Source organism: Microcaecilia unicolor, chromosome 10 (assembly GCF_901765095.1).
Source record: "Microcaecilia unicolor chromosome 10, aMicUni1.1, whole genome shotgun sequence".
In the NCBI taxonomy this organism is placed as follows: domain Eukaryota; kingdom Metazoa; phylum Chordata; class Amphibia; order Gymnophiona; family Siphonopidae; genus Microcaecilia; species Microcaecilia unicolor.
In genome coordinates, this window is record NC_044040.1 from 56,158,199 (window position 1) to 56,182,703 (window position 24,505).

At 41.7% G+C, this 24,505-nt stretch overlaps 1 protein-coding gene across 3 annotated transcripts in view; it reads left to right on the forward strand.

Moving 5' to 3' along the window:
• TFEC (transcription factor EC) overlaps positions 1-20,394 on the forward strand; it is a 100,369-nt gene extending 79,975 nt beyond the window's left edge. For 2 of the 3 annotated variants that reach the window (XM_030217104.1, XM_030217106.1), the window contains 4 exons: positions 210-266; positions 10,335-10,410; positions 14,121-14,268; positions 19,563-20,394. In XM_030217104.1, the coding sequence (XP_030072964.1) occupies positions 210-266; positions 10,335-10,410; positions 14,121-14,268; positions 19,563-19,919 (638 nt within the window). In that variant the 3' untranslated portion in view covers positions 19,920-20,394. The remainder of the gene's footprint in view (positions 1-209; positions 267-10,334; positions 10,411-14,120; positions 14,269-19,562) is intronic. The other variant, XM_030217105.1, reaches the window with a different exon arrangement.
• The last annotated feature ends 4,111 nt before the right edge of the window (positions 20,395-24,505 follow it).

Consider the following 24,505-nt stretch of genomic DNA (forward strand, 5'->3'; position numbering starts at 1 on the left):
GAAACTGTTGGGTCATAGAATACCTCGGTAACTATTAAAGAGGAGATAATTCTGATACAATGTAATTGAGAGACTCCAACATTCCACCGTGTTGTATAAAAAAAGCAGCAAATGAAATGGATCATTAGCGGTGTAATAGCAACCACATAAATAATTGTGGAATGATTGCTTTTGTAGCCTGTCATTAATTTGGTGTATTATTTTGCTAGAAGCAGATACACGTGCGCTGGTCAAAGAAAGGCAAAAGAAGGATAATCACAACCTCAGTGAGTATATTTACTGGTGTATGATATTATTTTATGTGAAACAGGCTGGGTAACTGGATTTACAGAAATAATACCATATCTGCTATATGGTACAGCCTGCTCTTGTCTAATGGGCAGTGGTACACGGTCATTACAACAGAAGAAAACTAAAGAAAAGCACGCGTCCTAAAGCTTAGTACTTTTTCATAAAGTTAATGCAATAGAAGTTGGAAGATATGTGTGACTTTCTATGTTAAGCTCCGTTTATAACTATTGCTATATGAAGGCAAACGACACATACTAGGAGGTTTTTTGCTCATGATGAAGAAGTCCTAGCCCTCCTTCTACGTGCTAGCGGAAGAGGTGCTTCTTGAGACGTTTTCCTCCTAAGAATTAATCCTTTTTGCTTACCTAGAGACTGGTTTCCTGGATTTATACGAAGTGGGTTTTATTAGAGAGGAGACCTGTTCCCCTATAGAAGTATAGTTCATCTATACCAATATTGCCATTCCTGGAGCATCTGCTCTTTGTCTTCTATTTTCCTTTTCTATCAAAGAAAGGTGTTCCTTTTTGTAATTTAGATTGTAAATTGCCTTGCAATGATTGCAGGAAAGGTGGTATATGGAATTTGAATAAATCATAAATATGCATCCCATTTACCCATCATTACCTAAAAAGCTTATACATTCCACCATTGAAAAATATAAGGGGTTTTTTTTTCAACACACTTGCCCTAAATAAGTACATAAGTACATAAGTAGTGCCATACTGGGAAAGACCAAAGGTCCATCTAGCCCAGCATCCTGTCACCGACAGTGGCCAATCCAGGTCAAGGGCACCTGGCACGCTCCCCAAACGTAAAAACATTCCAGACAAGTTATACCTAAAAATGCGGAATTTTTCCAAGTCCATTTAATAGCGGTCTATGGACTTGTCCTTTAGGAATCTATCTAACCCCTTTTTAAACTCCGTCAAGCTAACCGCCCGTACCACGTTCTCCGGCAACGAATTCCAGAGTCTAATTACACGTTGGGTGAAGAAAAATTTTCTCCGATTCGTTTTAAATTTACCACACTGTAGCTTCAACTCATGCCCTCTAGTCCTAGTATTTTTGGATAGCGTGAACAGTCGCTTCACATCCACCCGATCCATTCCACTCATTATTTTATACACTTCTATCATATCTCCCCTCAGCCGTCTCTTCTCCAAGCTGAAAAGCCCTAGCCTTCTCAGCCTCTCTTCATAGGAAAGTCGTCCCATCCCCACTATCATTTTCGTCGCCCTTCGCTGTACCTTTTCCAATTCTACTATATCTTTTTTGAGATACGGAGACCAGTACTGAACACAATACTCCAGGTGCGGTCGCACCATGGAGCGATACAACGGCATTATAACATCCGCACACCTGGACTCCATACCCTTCCTAATAACACCCAACATTCTATTCGCTTTCCTAGCCGCAGCAGCACACTGAGCAGAAGGTTTCAGCGTATCATCGACGACGACACCCAGATCCCTTTCTTGATCCGTAACTCCTAACGCGGAACCTTGCAAGACGTAGCTATAATTCGGGTTCCTCTTACCCACATGCATCACTTTGCACTTGTCAACATTGAACTTCATCTGCCACTTGCACGCCCATTCTCCCAGTCTCGCAAGGTCCTCCTGTAATCGTTCACATTCCTCCTGCGACTTGACGACCCTGAATAATTTTGTGTCATCGGCGAATTTAATTACCTCACTAGTTATTCCCATCTCTAGGTCATTTATAAATACATTAAAAAGCAACGGACCCAGCACAAACCCCTGCGGGACCCCACTAACTACCCTCCTCCACTGAGAATACTGGCCACGCAATCCTACTCTCTGCTTCCTATCTTTCAACCAGTTCTTAATCCATAATAATACCCTACCTCCGATTCCATGACTCTGCAATTTCTTCAGGAGTCTTTCGTGCGACACTTTGTCAAACGCCTTCTGAAAATCCAGATATACAATATCAACCGGCTCCCCATTGTCCACATGTTTGCTTACCCCCTCAAAAAAATGCATTAGATTGGTGAGGCAAGACTTCCCTTCACTAAATCCGTGCTGACTTTGTCTCATCAGTCCATGTTTTTGTATATGCTCTGCAATTTTATTCTTAATAATAGCCTCCACCATCTTGCCCGGCACCGACGTCAGACTCACCGGTCTATAATTTCCCGGATCTCCTCTGGAACCCTTCTTAAAAATCGGAGTAACATTGGCTACCCTCCAGTCTTCCGGTACTACACTCGATTTTAGGGACAGATTGCATATTTCTAACAGTAGCTCCGCAAGTTCATTTTTTAGTTCTATTAATACTCTGGGATGAATACCATCAGGTCCCGGTGATTTACTACTCTTCAGCTTGCTGAACTGACCCATTACATCCTCCAAGGTTACAGAGAATTTGTTTAGTTTCTCCGACTCCCCCGCTTCAAATATTCTTTCCGGCACCGGTGTCCCCCCCAAATCCTCCTCGGTGAAGACCGAAGCAAAGAATTCATTTAATTTCTCCGCTACGGCTTTGTCCTCCTTGATCGCCCCTTTAACACCATTTTCGTCCAGCGGCCCAACCGACTCTTTGGCCGGTTTCCTGCTTTTAATGTATCTAAAAAAATTTTTACTATGTATTTTTGCTTCCAACGCTAATTTCTTCTCAAAGTCCTTTTTTGCCCTCCTTATCTCCGCTTTGCATTTGGCTTGGCATTCCTTATGATCTATCCTGTTACTTTCAGTTGGTTCTCTTCTCCACTTTCTGAAGGATTGTTTTTTGGCTCTAATGATTTCCTTTATCTTACTGTTTAGCCACGCCGGCTGACGTTTAGTCTTTTTTCCCTTTTTTCTAATACGTGGAATATATTTGTCCTGAACCTCCAGGATGGTGTTTTTAAACAGCATCCACGCCTGATGCAAGTTTTTTACTCTGCGAGCTGCTCCTTTCAGTCTTTTTTTCACCATTTTTCTCATTTTGTCGTAATCACCTTTTCTATAGTTAAACGCTAGCGTACTTGATTTCCTAGTTTCACTTCCTTCAATGCCAATATCAAAACCGATCATATTATGATCACTGTTATCAAGCGGCCCTCGTATCGTTACCCCCTGTACTAGATCATGAGCACCACTAAGGACTAAGTCTAGTATTTTTCCTTCTCTTGTCGGCTCCTGAACTAGCTGTTCCATGAAGCTGTCCTTGATTTCATCAAGAAATCCTATGTCCCTTGCGTGTACAGATGTTACATTAGCCCAGTCTATATGCGGGTAATTGAAATCCCCCATTATTATTGTGTTGCCCAGTTTGTTTGCGTCCCTGATTTCCTTTAACATTTCCGCATCCGTCTGTTCGTCCTGGCCAGGCGGACGGTAGTACACTCCTATCACTATCCTTTTCCCCTTTGCACCTGGAATTTCAATCCACAGTGATTCCAAGGAGTGTTTTGTTTCCTGCAGAATTTTCAATCTATTTGATTCAAGGCTCTCGTTAATATACAATGCTACCCCTCCACCAATCCGATTCACCCTATCACTACGATATAATTTGTACCCCGGTATGACAGTGTCCCACTGGTTATCCTCCTTCCACCAGGTCTCAGAGATGTCTATTATATCTAATTTTTCATTTAGTGCAATATATTCCAACTCCCCCATCTTATTTCTTAGGCTCCTGGCATTCGCATATAGACATTTCAAACTATGTTTGTTGTTCCTAAGTACATCATGCTTAGTACTTGACAGTATTAATTGGCAATCTTTTGTCTGATTTTTATTGTTATTTAAAGATACCCGATCTACTACAATCTCTTTTGCAACCTCACTATCAGGATACTCTATCTTCCCTGTTATGGTGATATCTTTGAAAGATACCTTATCCCGAACCATGCTCTTTTGAGCGACTGTCGGCCTTCCCCCCATTTCTAGTTTAAAAGCTGCTCTATCTCCTTCTTAAACGCCGATGCCAGCAGCCTGGTCCCACTCTGGTTAAGATGGAGCCCATCCTTTCGGAATAGGCTCCCCCTTTCCCAGAATGTTGCCCAGTTCCTAACAAATCTAAAGCCCTCCTCCCTGCACCATCGTCTCATCCACGCATTGAGACTCTGGAGCTCTGCCTGTCTCTTGGGCCCTGCGCGTGGCACAGGTAGCATTTCAGAAAATGCTACCCTGGAGGATCTGGATTTCAGCTTTCTACCTAAGAGCCTAAATTTTGCTTCCAGAACCTCTCTCCCACATTTTCCTATGTCATTAGTACCCACATGTACCAAGACAGCCGTCTCCTCCCCAGCACTATATAAAATCCTATCTAGGTGACGCGTGAGGTCCGCCACCTTCGCACCAGGCAGGCAAGTCACCAGGCGATCCTCACGTCCACCAGCCACCCAGCTATCTATATGCCTAATGATCGAATCACCAAGTACAACAGCTGTCCTAACCTTTCCCTCCCGGGCAACATTTGGAGATATATCCTCGGTGCGAAAGGATAATACATCCCCTGGTGGGCAGGTCCTGGCTACAGGAGTACTTCCTACTTCACCAGGGTGATGCTTCTCCTTTTTAAAAAATGTTATAACTTTGACCATTGAGTGAGTGATTTATATTTTCATCTGCCACAAATTATTTTTTTAAGCACTTATGTGGTGGGTACCATCAGGGCTGGCTCAAGGCATGGACCAGGTGAGGCACTGGCTCATGGCGCCAAGCCTCAAGGACACTGAAAGCCTGCCTCACTTGCTCCTGTAGTGGCCAACATCTCCAGCATATTTCTTTCCATCCCCAGGTCTCTCTCTCTCAGGCCACCCTCCCCCTGTCTACCTTTAAAAGCAGTTTTCCACTCCCAAGCATCGGCAGTGTTTCACCTAATGTTACCTGCACCAGCCCCAGCATCTTCCCTCTGTTATGCCCCTGTGGAAATGTGAAGTTATCCCAAATTAGGATGTGGTTTGGCAGAGGAAAGACACCGGGGCTAGTAGGGATGCCATTAGGTGAAACACTGTTGGTGCTCAGAAGGGTAAACCATCTTCAAAGGTAGACAGGGAGGGTGACCTGAGAGAGAGAGAGAAAAAGGGGTGCACAATTGGGGGTGGGTTGCTGAACCAAAAGTTGACCCACGGCACTAAATCAACAGTTGGTTCAGGGCACCACAGTCCTTTGAGACAGCCATGGATGCCATCTCTGACCATGCAAATGTTTTTGAATGCAGTCTGCTGCCTGTTCTTATTTCTGTACGTACAGAAAACACCTTCATAGATATAATGATGGATGTGTGGAACAGCCTCCCAGTGGAGGTGGTAGAGATGGGACAAGCATAGAGGATCTCTAAGGGAGAGGAAAGAATAGCACAGATTTGTAGTTGGTAAGGATGAGTCTTTTGGGGTAGGCCATGTGCATAGTCTTTATCTGTGGTTACTTTCTATATTTCTATGGGGGCATTTAAAGATATATTCCTGCAGGAGCAACTTCCTTCTTTATTCTCTGGAAGCATAGACTGTGTTCCTTATACAAAGAAAAAAAATAGTCTTATTTTAGTGTTACCATTCCCCCTTAGGCCTCTTTTACTGTTAACCATCCGTCAAGATCTGCCACAGAAAAGTAGTTCAACCATTCAAGTCCAGTATGAAGTCCTTGCCAGTTATTCATCTACAATCTGTGCTCTATCTCTGCATCTCAGTTAACTAGTTCAATTCAAATGGACAAACAGAGAAAATCAGCCAAACAAAATATCCTTTAGTTACAGGTCACACTGTAAACATTGACACACTTCCCAAATACCAGTACTCAGTTCATTAGGGAACTTGGAAAGAGAATAAAAATAGCTCATTGCCTTGTTTTCCAAGTCTTCCTCATCTATGCACTATTATTCTTGTTCAAAATATTTTTGGTTGGAGGAGCTAAACAAAATAGCGAAACAATATACTGGTCAATTTTCAAGGTGATTTAACTAGGCAGGAGAGCCTCCTGCTCAGTTAAATTGCTTGTGCCTGTCAAATTATTGATATTCAGCAGTACTTAACTGGATAGTATTTCTGAATATCAGCATAACCACCTCTACACTGGCCAGTTAACAATGGGGCAGCCCATGTGCAGAGCTTGGGGGAGCTGGTACTTAACCAGCTAGTGGTAAAATTCAGACTGCTATCCAGTTAAGTGCATAAAGTTAGGACAGTCTGAATATTGGCTGATGTATGGCTAACTTCTGGGTAGCAGTATCAGGCTGTCTGGTGCCCCTTTCCCTTCCCCACAATATGGATTCCTCCTCTCTTCCTACCCTAAGATTCCCCCCTCCTCTGCTGATCACCACAGGCTGTATATTGGTCAAATATGTTTTTTAACTTCTTATAGGGGCCCTTTTCTTAAGTTGCGTAGGCACCTATGCATGCCCAATGCACGTCAATTTTGAGTTACCGCCCGGCTACCGCATGGCCCTTGTGGTATTTTCATTTCTGACATGCATCCACTAGGCATGCCGGAAAATATTTTTATTTTCTGGAGCGCGGGTGGTAATCAGCATTTTACACAGGTAGACCATACTTTACTTGAGACTGACTAGGGAGGTACTGACTAGACTTTTCACTTGCTTCTCTTCGCTCACTAGTCTTTATTTCATGTCTGTTTGTATGTCATTGCAAGGGCATGAGGAGAGTCCTTCCCATGGCCCCATACTCTGTCTGTTGATTATTTGAAGGTTTTTTTTTTCTTCCTGGCATTGCTTTCACACCTCTTTGGGGTTGGAAATAATTTTTCCGTTTCCCTGTATTTTAATCTTCTGTGGCAGTTTGGGCTGGCATGGAATACACAGCATGCTCCATTATGTTGCACCAAAAATAAGATAGCTAAAAAGTTTTTCAAAGCTTTGCTACGTCCAGCACTACAGGAGCCCATAGTTTGCAGTGACCGTATAACCACTCATGCTTATTCACAGCACAAAATTCAAAAATAATTATTCAAAGTATGTCTTGTAGACAGATTGATTTACTGCTATAACTTGCCTGAGGGATACACATTTCCTTTTGCTTAGAATTGGTACACATCCAGCGTTAACAAATCTAAATACAATTTTTTTTTCACAAAGCTTTTGAACTATTCATCTATTCACATTTGTTTAAATAGACTTCTGATTCTAATTAAAAGTAGTAGAATATTGATTTTCCATTCATCTCTGTAAGTGATACAATGCTTCATTTTTGTTTTCAATCATAGAACCAGTTGTCAGGCTCATTATAGTTATCAATTCTGGGCATTGTATTAGCTCATTGAGGAAGCTGAAAATTGGAGAAGCTGAAGGATATGTAAAAGAAAAGCTTAACTCTCATTCCTCTATCCACCGTTTTTTTTATTAGTTCACTTGCATTTCTGAGAATTTATTAATAGTTTGATAATACTGAGTTCACTGAAGTTCAAACTAAGATTAACAAATATAAGATTAAAATTTTAAGAAAAACACTGTTCAGAGGTGGAGTTTTCAATGTTGGCTACCATTTAGACATGTTGTTTTACCACTAGTGTACTAATTTAGCCCAGGTCCCGTTTTATAAAATAATGAGTGGAGTAGAGTTGAATGGGTAGATGTGAAGTGTCTGTTTTCGCTTTCTAAAAATACTAGGACTAGGGGGCATGCGATGAAGCAACAATGTAGTAAATGTAAAACAAATCAGGGAAAATGTTTCTTCACTCAACGTGTAATTAAACTCTGGAATTCGTTGCCAGAGAATGTGGTAAAGGCGGTTAGCTTAGCGGAGTTTTAAAAAGGTTTGGACGGCTTTCTGAAGGAAAAGTCCATAGACCGTTAGTAAATGGACTTGGGGAAAATCCACTATTTTTGGGATAAGCAGTATAAAATGTTTTGTACTTTTTGGGACCTTGCCAGGTATTTGTGATCTGGATTGGCCACTGTTTGGTCTTTCCCAGTATGGCAATACTTATGTACTTATGACCTCATTACTTATAACTGGGGTTCAATTTATTTGATATACAGAAATACAATGAAAATCATAGCAATTTACAGAATAAGATAAAAAATATGAAGGAGGGGGACATGAGGGAGCAACACAGGAGCAGAGGGTGACAAAGCAACTTCCAAGCTGGGAAACATCTAAAACAAGCACAGAAGAACCGTACTCTACAACAAAACGCCAGACAAATAACACAGTGGAGATGAGACAAGAATAGCAGGAAGTGTTTTAATTAATATTCTTCATATGACTCGACACAACCATGTTTTGACTTATATGGCCTGCATCAGGAGTCTGATTTTATCACCACAGAAATATAAAATTTGATGAGGCGTGAGCATGCTGAAACTTGGAAACCAAAACCTGTCAATCCTGATTGTGTAAACGGACACAAATGTGAATTTCAAGCTGGTCAATTTAAAAAGTTATAGAAAGTTTTCCTACCAACGCTGTAAGCTCTAAAAATCAACACTTACAACACTGGTGGGAAAGCTTCTATGAGTTTTTTTTTTTTTAATTGAACAGCTATACAGCAAGTGGAGGCACGGGAAACAGACAATACATATATTCAGTATCACTGAATAAATGCACTAATTTAAACTGCAATACTGGCAATGCTGCCACTGAACATTGAGCTCCTTTTCTTGACCTGGAAGTTTCCTTGTGCTTTTACCTTAGACAAAATCCAGCCTTGGTTGAGGTATAGCAGTTTGAGCCTTCATTCATATCTAGTTAGGGATTTTCCCTCTATTTCATATTTCATTCATTAAGGCTACAATCCTAGAATGAGAAAAATATACCAGGACTATCCTGCCCCCCCCCCCAACAATATCTTCTGAACACTATTTCCAATTTGGGTAACATGAATCCAGGCTATTTGCTTGGTAATGCATAATGCTGCCAATAGTGCAGAAACAGAAAGAAGTCCAGGCTCAATGGTGTGTGAGAAAACTGTCAGGGTGTATTAAAAGGAGACCCGACATGGGCCGTGTTTCGGCCTATTGGCATGCATCAGGGGTCCAAACAAGCATCTATGACCATTAGTGAAACATATTGTCCAAAAATGGTCCCAGTGCATGTCCATCTTATAGCTGTTGTCCAGTTTGACAGTAGAAACTGATGTGCCAAAATTGTGCTGTGTCATTTACAGCACAATTTTGGTGTGTCAGTTCTTATTATCAGACTAGATGATGATTATAAGATAGACATGCACTGGGACAATATTTGGACAATGTATGTTTCACTACTGGCAATAGATGGTGGTTTGGATCTCTGATGCAGTCCAATAGGCAGAAACACGGTCTGTGTCGGGTCAAAACAGCCTGACGGTTTCATCACACACCATTGTGCTTGGACTCCTTTCTGGTCTCCACCCTTGTACTGAATGTGCATGAATCATATGGGAATCGTTTCTTCCTTCTTTATGTTGTCATTGTAATATTGCCAATAGCCACCAGGCTGGCAGGGTCTTCATTGTATAAGAACCTCTCCTAATTCTGTATATATGCAGCTTAGTTGAATGAGTGGTATACGCTACCACTTCTAGCCACACCTACGTTTCCAAACATATCTTGTAATCTCAAACTTTGAAATTAATATCTTAATAACAATAATTAAAATGTACGCACAGTAACCAAAAATGGCACCAATGAAATAGGTAGCCATGGTGAAGGCACAATGCCGATCATTTTACTTTATTGGAAATAGTCTTCTCACTTGATTTCTTGGTTGCATTTCTCCACCAGTTCAATAGATGGCACTATGGGCTTTACTTAAAAAGGCCTTTACTCATTCTTTGTCTATGGAAAAATCTTTATTAAATACAGACCATGCATGTCTGTTCTTTACTTCGAAGACCTTGAAAATAAGCAGATCAGGAATCTTCAGCCACAGTATCAAGCTTCTGTACTTTACCAATAAATTATGATCGCTGCTTAAGCTTTGCCTTGTATTTTTTTAGGTATGTGACTAAGTAAGGGTGTCTCGGAATGTTTGGTCAGGTCCAGCTTTTTGTATACAAGCAGGACTCTTGATAGATTATTTTAAAAAAAGAGTTGTTTACATTTTTACATTTACAAAACTTTTTGTGCAGTCAACTATTGGATTTTTCTTTGTCTAACAGTTGAAAGAAGAAGAAGATTTAACATAAACTACAGAATCAAGGAGCTTGGAACACTTATTCCGAAGTCCAATGACCTGTGAGTCAAACAATTGAATTTACAGAAAGTCCTTTGAGTTAAGAAGTAAATCATGCTGTTTAATCATTGTTAAAGTTGAGCCCTTTTAAGAATCTGGGGATGGAAAGCTGGACTGATTTATCTTGCTTTTCATGGGGGCCATGAGAAGTGAGGGTTTCATCTCAGTGTGTTGGTCTCATTTTTCAAACATTCTGCAGTACACTACAGATTCACATTGAAACAGACATTTAATAGGTGAATAAAATAATAGCTATATTTTCAATTATCTATTTAGCAATGCAAGAAGACTGTTGGCAGTTTTTCTTCTACAAATGAAGCTGCAGTTGATACAATTGTGTAATTATCAGCTCAATTAAATGTTGAAACAGACCCCAGAGGACAAATATATAAGTGGAATGCTTAGCACACACTAAATTCTAAGAAGTCCACAGGTATATAGGGATGAATTCCATATATGCTGCCAAAAAAAAAAACTATTCTATGAGCTGTGGTTAAAGTTAGGCATGGTTTAAAGAATAGCTCTTATACCTGGGAATCACGACTAACTTAAGACATGGCCACTTGCACCAACTGAAACATGGTGCAAATGTATGTGCCTAAATTAGACGTGTGTATTCCCCCCTATTCTATTACAATGTGCATAAATGTTAGGAAACCCCCCCCCCCCCATTTTTCTCATGGCCCTCACATTTCCATGCCCCTTTTTTTACTTGCACATATATTCCAATTAAAACTAATTAGTGCCAATAATTGCTTGTTAAAAAATTATTCGTGCTAATTAGCTCATTCAGTTAAATTGCATGCAAATCGGGTGTGCACCCACATTTATGCACATAGTTTTTGGTGACTTTTAATTAGTGAGATAATGGGCTTCTTAGCAGTTAGCACACACTAATGTCTGTTAGTGCACACTAAGCATGCTCTAAGATTTAGTAAAGGGTCCCTAATTGATCAACAAGCCCTTGACTAGCAATAATTAGGTGCTAACTATTGGCATTGATTAGAATTTGCACAAGCAACTGGCTGCGTGCTGTTCTATATGGCTCAGTGCCTCTCATAGTGCAAATCTAAAAAGGTGGCATGGCCAGGGGGTGTGTCGGGGGCATTTCAAAAAGTTGCATGTGCAAAGTGTACCTAAGTTGGGCCCCGGCACTTACACCTGCTTATAGCAGGCATGAGTGCGGCACCCAAAATTAGGCTGAATGCTATTCTACAGAGGGTGTACGCCCTTTTATAGAATAATGATTAGCACTTGAATTTTTCAGCACCAAATTTTTGGCACCATTAATTGAATTTCCTCCTATGAATGTGCATAGCGGCAGATTTAAGGAAGAGTGTGGGTGGAGTTCACTGTTAGATTGTAAAATTACTTAATTACATGAAATGCTTGAAGAAAGTATATGCAAGAATTTACACCAGTCCTCAAGCAGGTGTAAATGTTAGCACTTAAATGTACACACATTCATAAACACCTATGTTAGTATTACAGTGTTTTAATGTGCATTGTGGAGTCCTTTTACAAAGTGGCAGTAAGCCCAACACAGGCTTACCGCTCACTAAAAGGGAAGTACCGCTGGGCTACTGCAGCAGCCCGGTTGTACTTTCCTCCCCCAGCATGCACCATTTCCGGGGCTGCACAAATATTTCAATTTTTGTACTGCCAGTGTGTAGACCTATCAGTTTTGTAAGGCCTACCCTGCTGTTTCTGATTAGCAACTTCAGCCCTGCACTGATTTAAAAGACAATGTTATTTCTTATATCCTTGTCATTTATTGTTCCCATTTACCCCTACCTTCCCTTACCCTGATTGTATTTGTTTAACATCGACCGTATTGGAGCTACCAAATACAGTGACTTGTAAGCCACATTGAGCCTGCTAATGTGTGGGAAAATGGGGGATACAAATGCTATAAATAAATACCCAGTGGTAATCGAGCAGCGGTTACCTCTGGGTTAGCACAGGAGCCCTTACCGCCACCTCAGTGGAGTAGTAAGTGCCCCCCCCCCAAAAAAATAGCCATGCGGCAAGTGCTTCACTTGCTGCATTGCCATTTCTTGAAAAAACAAAGACCCAACTTTTACCCGCTGTGGTGAAAGGGGGCTGAAGCACATGTCAAAAAATTGTTCCAATGCAAGTACAGGCCCCCTTTTGCAGCAGCTTCGTAAAAGGACGCCTGTAAGAAGCATACCATGTCAAAAATGGGCAATAGACAATTACAGCTGAAGAAAATGTTTTCTCCTGCTGTAGCTGTCTATTGCCTATTTTTAGCATATTCTTGCCTTACACCACATTGGATGAATGTCTTCAAACAGGCAGTAAACACATTTATTTATTTATTGCATTTGTATCCCACATTTCCCCACCTATTTGCAGGCTCAATGTGGCTTACAGAGTTTGGTTATGACATAATCATTCCATGATATCAGATACAATTAGTAAAGTACCAAGACTTAGGTGAGGGAAGAGGGAAGGAATGTGTTAGGCAAGATATAGGTGGATTGTAGTGGTTGGGTGAGTTGGTGAGGTAGTTTGTAAGGCTATGGATTCTCTTTGTAGGCCTTGTTGAATAGATGTGTCTTCAGAGATTTGCGGAAATTAGTTATTTCATCGATAGCTTTCAGGGCTGTAGGTAGTGCATTCCACAGCTGCGTGCTCATGTAAGCAAAGGTGGTGGCGTGTATCAGCTTGTATTTTAGTCCTTTGCAGCTGGGGAAGTGCAAATTGAGAAATTTGCGGGATGATCTCATGGTGTTTCTGGGAGGCAAGTCCACGAGGTTTAGCATGTAGAATGGGGCATCTGCGTGAATGATTTTGTGTACAATTGTGCAGATCTTGAATGCAACTCGTTCCTTAAGTGGGAGCCAGTGAAGTTTCTCTCTTAGGGGTTTTGCACTTTCATATTTGGTTTTTCCAAATATGAGTCTGGCGGCGGTATTCTGGGCTGTTTGGAGTTTTTGCATAAATGCATAAATAAAAATAAATAAACTTGAAATATTTACTGGCCCCAAAATGTTGATGGTCTATTTATAAGTACAAAACTTTTAAAACATGCATTTAGAGGAGATATTTTTGACTCGCCCTGCCTCCTTTTACAAAGCCACGTGTAAAAGTGGGGGTTAGTTCTCTGAAGAAGTTTTTATGGTTGCTTTGTTTAAAGTTTTACTTATTAAACTTTCCAAGCTATAACTTTCCATCTTATGTCCTCACTAGGGGTTAGCATTCATCACAGGCATTTTCTTCTAATAATCATTACTGCAAACCTTATTAAAGAAAAACAGGTAAAAAGAGCAATATATCTAAAAAGATCTTAAAAAATTTTAGAGAAAGGTCCTTAGCACAGTACAATTCCTAGGTCATTAATGTAGAAATACTGCATATAGATTTTAATCTGAAAGTTAATAATAAAAGCAATTTTCACTAAAAAGTATAAAAACTGTAATGCTAGAATCATGACATGCATTTAGCTTGCTCTCAAGAAAAGTCACTTTATTACTTTCTCTTGACACTTATTTTCATTCTGGGATTAATTTTACTATATAAGGGCTTCTTAACTATTCTATTAAAATTTCCATTCAGAAGCAATAATATCTGCAAGTGAATAATAGTCATGTAAATCATTATTTCAGGTTAATGCAAAAGATTTTGTTAAGTTCTTATGAATTCTGCCGATGCGCATGTTGGTGAAAAGGGTTATCTCTTCCTTTTACAGAGATACGCGCTGGAACAAAGGGACAATTTTGAAAGCGTCAGTAGAGTACATCAAATGGCTGCAAAAAGAGCAACAGAGAGCCCGAGAGCTAGAACACAGGCAGAAGAAATTAGAACTGGCTAATAGAAGGCTCCTGCTTCGAATCCAGGTTTGTTGAGAGCTAAAAGTATGCATTTGTCAGTGGGTTGGGAATTGGGTTCAATTCCCACTGCAGCTCCTTGTGACCCTGGGCAAGTCACTTAAACCTCCATTGCCTTGGGTACAAATAATAATTTTAAAAAACACATTGTGAGCCCACTAAGGACAGAGAAAGTACCTCTATGTAATCTGTAAACCACTTAAAGCTGCTTATCATCACGGCTGAATATTATCCCCTTAGTTTAGACCTGCTGAATAGCAGACCTAAAACAAATGGAAAGTGCCAACACAGTGACCTCAATATCCAAATATTATGGGACAATTCTATAAGTGGTTGTCCCTTTTTAGACATCTTGATGCCGCACAATGAAAGTCTATTCTATAATGGCATTTGGGCACCTGGAGTCTGTTATAGAATACTAATATAACCTGAATGAGCACACCTAACGTTTATTTACCCACAGTTACACTAGCCACAGATCTGCTGTAAATGTGCATGCATAACTGAGGGGCCCTTTACTAAGGCGCGTAGGCGCCTACGTGCGTTCAACACATGCAAATTTGGAACTACCGCCCGGCTACCGTGGGGGGGTAATTACATTTTTTACGTGCATCCGATACATGCAGCAGAAAGTACTTTTTGACAATTACCACCTGGTTAACGCGTGAGACCTTACCACTAAGTCAATGGGTGGTGGTAAGGTCTCAGGCCCAAAATGGACGCACACCAATTTTTAGTTTGCCGCACATCCATTTTCGACCAAAAAAAGGACTTTTTTGCAAGTGCGCTGAAAACCGGACCTGTGCGCATCCAATACATACGCCTACAATGGTGCAGGCCATTTTTCAGCACGCCTTACTAAAAGGACCCCTTAGTGCATTCTGTAAGTTACACATGCAAATAGTAGCCACAGCTGTGCCCTGTCCATGCTTTACCCATGTGAATGTCCCACTTGCAATCACATAGTATGCCAATTAGACATACTCTTAGAGAATACCCTTGCCAACCCCTAGGTATCTCTTCACCAGCAAAATAGCATCCCTTTCTTCCCTCTTCTCACCCCAGCCTTCACCTAAGGGAGGTGATTTCTCCTTTGCTGACTGCATTGCCAAATCTAAAATGATGTTAATAATGCTCTGACTCTCATGTATGCGTGGGTTTAAGAATCCTGCCTTTATATTAGGCAAATATTGGTGTTGGAAGACCTGGAGGACTGACTTTGATGGTAGGATGAGATGGGAGATGGTGGGATTTGGAGATCTTACTTTAACTTTTAAGTAATTTTGGAGACCCAGCATTCACTTAAGGGAGACTGGATGAAGAATGGCCAGTTAAGGGCCTTGATAGGCTGCCTATTAAAGCCTGGAATTTTAAGTACATATATAAGTATTGCCACACTGGGACAGACCAAAGGTCCATCAAGCCCAGTATCCTGTTTCCAACAGTGGCCAATCCAGGTCACAAATACCTGGCAAGATCCTGGAAAAGTTCAATACATTTTATGCTGCTTATCCGAGAAATAGCACTGGATTTTCCCCAAGTCAATTTAATAATGGTCTATGGACTTTTCCTTTAGGAAGCCGCCCAGACCTTTTTTAAACCCTGTTAAGCTAACTGCCTTTACCACATTCCCTGGCAACGAATTCCACATATTTTGAGGTACAGTTATACAGGAGACCATGAGGGGCATAATCGAACGCGAACGCCCATTTGTAAAAACGTCCATCTCCGAGAACGGGTCCATGAAGGGGTGGGCCGAATTGTATTTTCGAAAAAAATGGACGTCCATCTTTTTTTTCGAAAATACATTGGATTAGGGCGTTTTTTGAGCTGGGCGTTTTTGTTTTTTAGCGATAATCGAAACCGAAGCGTCCCAGCTCAAAAACGACCAAATCCAAGGCATTTGGTCATGGGAGGGGCCAGCATTCGTAGTGCACTGGTCCCCCTGAGATGCCTCTATGCCAGCCTCAAATATCATACCTAGCTCCATGACAGTAGTATGCAGGTCCCCAGAGCAATTTTACTTTAGTTGGTGCTGCGCGGGACCCATGCAGAGAGGAAAAATCGGAAGAAAAAAAAACAAGCAAGCAAGTGCAGTCAGGGACCTCCAAATTAAAAGATAGTAAAAGGGGGAATTGAACCAGCAACCTTTTGATTACAAGCTCAGTGCTGTAGCCAGTGCACCACTGATTAGACGTCCTTCCCTTTCCATTAAGTCTCTCCAAGTTTCTGTCAGCCAATCACCGCTCATTTAGCTGACATCTGTGTCAGCTAAACAGCGGTGATTGGCTGACAGAAATTTGGAGGGACTTAATGGAAAGGGAAGGACATCTAAATACCTGAATAATGTGGCTCACTGGCTAGAGCACTGAGCTTGTAATCAGAAGGTTGCTGGTTTGATTCCCCCCTTTACTATCCTGGTAATTTAGACGTCCCTGACTGCACTTGTTTTTTTTTTTTTTTTTCTTCTGATTTTTCCTCTCTGCATGGGTCCCGCACAGCACTAACTAAACTAAAATTACTTCGGGGACCTGCATAATGCTGTCATGGAGCTGGGGATGACATTTGAGGCTGGCTTACAAGTTGGAAAAAAAGTGTTTAACATTCGGGGTTTTTTTTGGTGGGAGGGGGTTAGTGACCACTGGGGGAGTCAGGGGAGGTCATCCCCGGTTCCCTCCGGTGGTCATCTGGTCATTTAGGGCACTTTTTTGGGACCTGTTTGTGAAAAAAACGGGTCCAACAAAAGTGACCTAAATTCTCTCTGAAAACGCCTTTCTTTTTTCCATTATCGGCCGAGCACGCACATCTCTGCTCAGCCGATAACCACGCCTCAGTCCCGCCTTCACCACGCCTCCGACACGCCCCCGTCAACTTTATGCGTTCCCGCGACGGAGTGCAGTTGGAAACGCCCAAAATCGGCTTTCGATTATATCGATTTGGGCACCCACAAGAGAAAGACGTCCATCTCCCGATTTAGGTCGGAATTTGGGCGTTTTTCTCTTTCGAAAATAAGCCTCCATATTAAACATCCCAAGATATTAATTAAACACGTTAGAAAATGGGCTTAGCACTTGCCCATTTCTAATACACTGTTTAAGGCATTTTTCAATTATTTTTTTTTCAGGTTATGTGCTAATGTTCTCATTAGGGTGTGTTAGCTGAAAACTTAACACAGAAGCAAAAGAGAAAGGGCGCCCATCTTCCGACACAAATCGGGAGATGGGCATCCTTCTCTCAGGGTCACCGAAATCGGCATAATCGAAAGCTGATTTTGGGCGGCCTCAACTGCTTTCCATTGCGGGGACGACTAAAGTTTCAAGGGGTGTGTCGGAGGCGTAGTGAAGGCGGGACTGGGGCATGCTTAACAGATGGGCATCCTCGGCCAATAATGGAAAAAAGAAGGGCGTCCCTGACAAGCACTTGGCCGACTTTACTTGGTCCATTTTTTTTTCACGACCAAACCTCAAAAAGGTGCCCGAACTGACCAGATGACCACCGGAGGGAATCGGGGATGACTTCCCCTTACTCCCCCAGTGGTCACCAACCCTCTCCCACTCTAAAAAAAAACCAACATTTTTTTTTTGCCAGCCTCAGATGTCATACCCAGCTCCCTGATGGCAGTATGCAGGTTCCTGGACCAGTTTTAGTGGGTGCAGTGCACTTCAGCCAGGCAGACCCAGGCCAATCACCCCCTACCTGTTACCTGACCGTATTATCGAAACAAAAGATGGACGTCCATCTTGTTTCGATAATACGGGTTTCCCTGCCCCTTCGCTGGGACGTCCTTAGAGATGGACACCCTTAGAGATGGTTGTCCCCGTTCGATTATGCTCCTCCACGTGACTCCTATTTAGGAGCTCTAGGTGCTATCACGTTAATTCTGCGTTATCCAGTTAGCACACGCTAGCTGGATAACATTTCCAGTCCATTACCTGCCCATGAAAAGTCCCCTCCTGACAAAATTTCAGAAACAAAACAAATACTGCACAATTAGTGTGTCTTGACAAGTAAATTACAGCAAAACACTGGCCTTTTTTTTTCCTGTATTAGGCTCGCATTAATGCTTAATGTGGCTTACTAAAAAAGGCACCTTGGTTTGGTAATGCACCAGAAAAAATGAATGTGCAGTAAATTGATTTAATACAGGTCATCGTTTGAATTAAGATAAGTAAAGTTGGTTAACATGGATGAAAAATGTTGGGAAGGGGAATTGAAATTGCAAAAGTTTTTCTGTCCACAGTCTATTGTTATCACATAGTACAAAATTGTGAAGTAGCATTTTCAGGAAGTGCCCTATTTTTACCTAAAAGAACCCAGTTGGCCATCCTGAAACTTGTACTTTTCCTCTTTCTTTACCCTGATTTAGGACAAAAACTTTAAAAAAAAGCATTACATTTGCCTTGGGGTATACTAGGAGATACTAAATTAAGCCATACTATTGGTCCATATGTCAGCATATGGCTTATTTAAGCTGACAGTTTGACATGGAAGAATTAATTTAAAAAAATCATTGGGTAAAATGTCTGCTGTCTTTTCTGGTGGCAAACAGCAGTCTTGAACTTTGTGAGTAATTAATGAGTAGAAATGTCCACTGCATTTTCCCGTCACCCAGAAATGGTTCAATTCTATGTAACTGTCACTTCTCCTGCATATTCATACTGTCTCCACTCAACAACAGAAGTGAAAAAAATGTCAGTCCCCATTGTGCCCTTTCCTGTTGGTCTTAGAATATGTTATTTCTTGTCTGTAGTGTTGTGATGTGATTAACAATGTTGGTTACATTTACTACAGGGTAACAATTTGAGACACCCAACCTTTTAATAAAAGGAGCCATTAGTTCTTAAGAGTGTTAACACGCGTTTAGCATGTGGTAATTTTCCAGTTTGTGCACACTGATTTCACATTATTTATGTTTTAAATAGTTTCACATCAGCATATGCTAACTGGATAACGCAGACTTAACATAGGAGAACTTAGCGCGTCCTACATAGGAGGAGGCAAGTGAACCCATGTGAATTTTTTTGCATGTCCCGCTTCCTAATAGAAAAATTAGCACATGATCCTCACCTAATTTATCAATTAAGTTAGGCACACAACTGACACGCTTCTGTAACTTGTGTGCCCAAAATTACATGCTAGTTGGAAATCTGAGTGCTCAGGGGTCAGTGGTGTAAGTCTTGGATTAGCATGCGGGGAACTCCTGCGTTAAGATGCACTAAGTCCAGATTTTCAAATGTTTTAGCAAAAGGTCCAATAACTTTTTTTCTAAATGTCATAATTATTTTCTTCCTATGGAATTACAGGAATTAGAAATACAGGCCCGTACACATGGTCTGCCGGTGTCATTGCTCAGCACATCAGAACTAACTTCCTCGGTCATCAAACACCAGTTGTACTCCAAAGAGAATTCAGCAGGCTACCCCCAGCCTCTGTCTGTGGCACATGGACCCAGTTTTGATGTGCGTGAAAGGTCTACCGGCTTCTCCGATCCCCTGTCACATTTCACAGATTTGTCTTTCAGTGCGGCTTTAAAAGATCAAATATTGGAGGAAATGTCTCCATTTGGAGTGGATCCCTTTTTGTCTGCAGTGTCACCAGTGGCATCCAAAGGGAGCAGCAGCAGAAGAAGTAGCTTCAGCACTGAGGATGATGGACTATGAAATAAGCCTGTACATTTGGTTTATAGGACCGTGCCATAAATCTCTCTGCCATGATTTGTGATGAACTGATAAGCCTGAAACTATCTTTTCTGAAGAAGACCACATATTTAACTTGGATATAACTTATGAGCAGGGAGAAATACATGTTTTTGCTTACAGAGCAACTGTTCTATATTTATGGCTAAATTTACAATAACCAACATTCATTGACATTTAAAAGTCACTAAATAGATTTTAGAAACAGCAGCATCCCCAGAAAAAGGACTGTGACATGAGAGTATCAGCTGTTTGTTTTATACACTATTGCCTCTGTAAAACAGCACTAACGATAGCCCAGTAATAAGTGTGTTAAGCAAATGTATAGCATCAGCCCTACATCCTTGAGTATCTCTTCATGGTTGCTCCAGTCAAGATCTAGATAATAAACTGTCCAGAAATAGTACTTATAACTGTAGATTATAAATCATATGTGATTTTTAAAAAAGAATACAGAACAAGGGTAATAAGGTAAAGATAAGAACAATGCAATAGAATCATGAAAAACAAAAGACTTTCAGGGGCATTTTCGAAAGAGAAGGGTGCCCATCTTTCGACACAAATCGGGAGATGGGCATCCTTCTCTCAGGGTCGCCCAAATTGGCATAATCGAAAGCCGATTTTGGGCGTCTCCAACTGCAGTCCGTCACAAGGACAACCAAAGTTCCCGGGGGCGTGTCGGCAGTGTAGCGAAGGTGGGACTGGGGCATGCTTAAGAGATGGGCATCCTCGGCCGATAATGGAAAAAAGAAGGGTGTCCCTGACGAGCATTTGGTCAACTTTACTTGGTCCATTTTTTTCACGACCAAGCCTCAAAAAGGTGCCCACACTGACCAGATGACCACCGGAGGGAATCAGGGATGACCTCCCCTTACTCCCCCAGTGGTCACCAACCCCCTCCCACCCTAAAAAAAAATTTTAATTTTTTTTGCAAGCCTCTATGCTAGCCTCAAATGTCATACTGAGCTCCATGACAGCAGTATGCAGGTCCCTGGAGCAGTTTTAATGGGTGCAGTGTACTTCAGGCAGGCGGACCCAGGCCCACCCACCCCTACCTGTTACACTTGTGGTGGTAAATGTGAGCCCTTCAAAATCTACCCGAAACCCACTGTACCCACATGTAGGTGCCCCCCTTCACCCCTTAGAGCTATGTTAGTGGTGTACAGTTGTGGGGAATGGGTTTTGGGGGGGGGGGGGTTGGGGGGCTCAGCACACAAGGTAAGGGAGCTATGCACCTGGGAGCAATTTGTGAAGTCCACTGCAGTGCTCCCTAGGGTGCCCGGTTGGTTTCCTGTCATGTGAAGGGGACCAGTGCACTATGAATGCTGGCTCCTCCCCATGACCAATGGCCTTTGATTTGGTCGTTTTTGAGATGGGCGTTCTCAGTTTCCATTATCGCCGAAAACCAGGGACGACCACTTCAAATATTTCCACTAGCACTGGAAATACACTGGGAGTGGAACTACTGCTGGCGCCTGTGTTGGGCCAGCGGTAGTTCTGGATTACAGCTGCTTTGTGAAAAGGCCCCTATAGGAACCTCCTGTATAATGGCATCTGGGCACCCAGCTTCATTTATAGAATACTAGCATAATGTACCATCGATATGCCCAACACTTATGTACCTGCAGTTACACCAGCCAGAGACCTAGTGTAACTGAGGTCACACAAGTATGGCAGGAACGCACGAGACCTACAATATTCTGTAAGCTACATGTGTAACTGGGAGCCCCACCCATTTCCCCCTCTTGGTCCACTTTTGTGTACGCCTCATATACATTTACCCGCTATCCCCTGGACTCTATAAAGGGCACTCAAATTTGTGCACAGTCCTGAGATGCACACACAAATAGATAGCCAGCCAATTCATGGGTGCTAGCAACCAATTATCAATGTTAATTGGCACTTATATATATGCAGGAGATGAATGGCAGTATTCCGAACAAATGCTGCTGACAAAATGCTGATTGAGTAATACCATTCGATAAAGACTTACCATAATCTAATTTACTTACCATCAGAGAATGTAGTAATGAGTGAATGGCTTCAGCTGAAAATAAGGTCTGGACTTAGGGGTCCTTTTACTAAGCGGCGAGAACTACAAGTGCTTGCTTACTGCATGTTAAAAAAGCATTATCTTGGAATGTGCTCAGGCATGCTCATTTTGGAATCAGTGCACACTTCCCATGAGCTAAAAAATAGATATTATATTTTAGCATGGTGGCATGTTTAAAACCTATTTTGGATCCAATTTCTCCTTCTTAGGTAGCCAGCTCTGGAACGCCCTCCCAGTGACCTGACCTATCAGTGATTTCCAGAAATCACTAAAAACCCATCTGTTTAAGCAAGCCTATCCTAATGACCCAAACTAATTCTATTAATCCAACTACCCATCACATATCCAGGTGACAACGACAATGACCTTGACTTTCTTTCCAACCAATATTATTATTATTTATTACATTTGTACCCCACATTATCCCACCTTTTTGCAGGCTCAATGTGGCTTACAGAGTAAGGTTATGATAAAGTCAGTACATGATTTAAATACAGTTGATCATAAGTTGAGGTAAAAGAAGATTTAGATGGGCAGATGTTGGGTGGGTTGTGTGAGAAGTGTTTTAGGTGTGCTTGGGTGGTTTGGGGGATGATTTGTATCATTGAGGGTGACTTTTGTAAGCTTTGTTAAAGAGGTATGTTTTCAGAGCTTTGCGGAAGCTGGTTAGATTGTTCATGGTTTTCAGGGCCTTGGGTAACGCATTCCACAACTGTGTGCTTTTGTATGCAAAGGTCGTAGCATAAGCCTGTTTGTATTTCACTCCTTTGCAGCTGGGGAAATTCAGATTGAGGAATTTGCGGGCCGATCTTTTGGCGTTTCTGGGTGGTAGGTCCACTAGGTTTAGCATATAGAGTGGGGCGTCTGCGTGAATGATTTTATGCACGGTTGTGCAGATCTTGAACTCAATACGTTCCTTGAGGAAGCCAATGTAGTTTCTCTCTTAGGGGCTTCGCACTTTCATATTTAGGTTTTCCAAAGATGAGTCTGGCTGCCGTGTTTTGGGTTGTTTGGAGTTTTGTAATGGTCTTTTCTTTACAGCCTGCGTACAGAGCGTTGCAGTAGTCCAAGTGGCTTATTACTAGTGACTGTACCAGGGTGCGAAAGACGTTTCTTGGGAAAAAAAGGTTTAATTCTTTTGAGTTTCCACATCGATTGGAACATTTTTTTCATTGTGTTCTTCACGTGGGTATCGAATGTGAGGTTTTGATCAATGGTGACTCCAAGAATTTTCAGGTTTTTTGAGATAGGAAGTGTGCAGTGAGGTGTGGTTATAGTGGAGTAACTGTTTGTGTTGTATTGGGAGGTGAGAACCATTTGCTTATCCTGTACCCATCCCCCTCCTGCCTCTTCTACCCTTGCTTACACCTCTCCTATTCCTTCAACCCTGTCCTTCTCTACCTACCTATCACTTTTGTTATTCTGTTATATTTAACTTTTATTTTCTTATCAAAGTCCTGTAATCCCTATTACTATGTAAGCTGCATTGAACCTGCTGTATGTAACCTGCTTTGAGTGGGAAAGCGTGGGGTACAAATGTAATAATAAATAAACAAATGTTTGGAGATGGAGATTAGGTGTGCCCTGTGCTAATAGGTTAATACATAGGCAGTGGCACATGCTGACCAATTTGTGTAGGATTAGCACGAGATCCCCTACCACCTATAAAATAGGTGGCAGTAAGGGCTCCTGCATTAATGGCCATGCGTTAATTGGGAAATTAGCACACTGCCATTAATGGGGGAAAAAAAAGAAATTGCGGCTATTTTACAGCCGCACTAAAAGTGGCCTCAGCAGGCGGGAAACCCACATGCTAAAAATAGTGCAGGACAATTTTTGGCACAGCTTAGTAAAAGTGCCCCTTAGAGTTTGAATATCCATGGAAAATATTAAGGGTCCTTTTGCTACGCTGCGGCACAAAATAGCCTTAATGTGCCCTTATATGGGTCTTTCCCAAGCACTAAGGCCATTTTTTTTTATCCCAGCTGGAAAATGGCCAATCTGTTTTTTATATTAATGGCCTTGCGCTAGTGTTGCCATTTTTCAAAATTACCAAGAGGCATATTTTCAAAGCACTTTGGGAGGCTAAGTTCCATAGGTTTCTATGGAACTTTGGGAGGCTAAGTGCTTTGAAAATGAGCCTCCAAGTAAGCACTTCCTGCCTGTAAGCAGAAAGTGCTCCTGCATAATCCTTGCACTAATCCGTTAGTATGCTAATGTAGATATGCTGTTTAGCACAGGAATACCCACTCTCCACCCCTCAGGAAATATTTTTAGCACGAAGTTAGCATGTGCACATTTGGCAGTTACGGCAGGATGCCTAAGCCCATCCCGTTGTCTGCCATTTTAAGCTGCGTTTGGCATGAGCTAGCATTTAACGCAGCTTAGTAAAAGGGCCCTTGAGTTATGACTAAAGATTTTGCTAAAGGATCGAAGTGAGATGGCTTTTTGTAGAATTAGTTACAAAAAGCATTACTTTTTGTACCATCCTCATGAT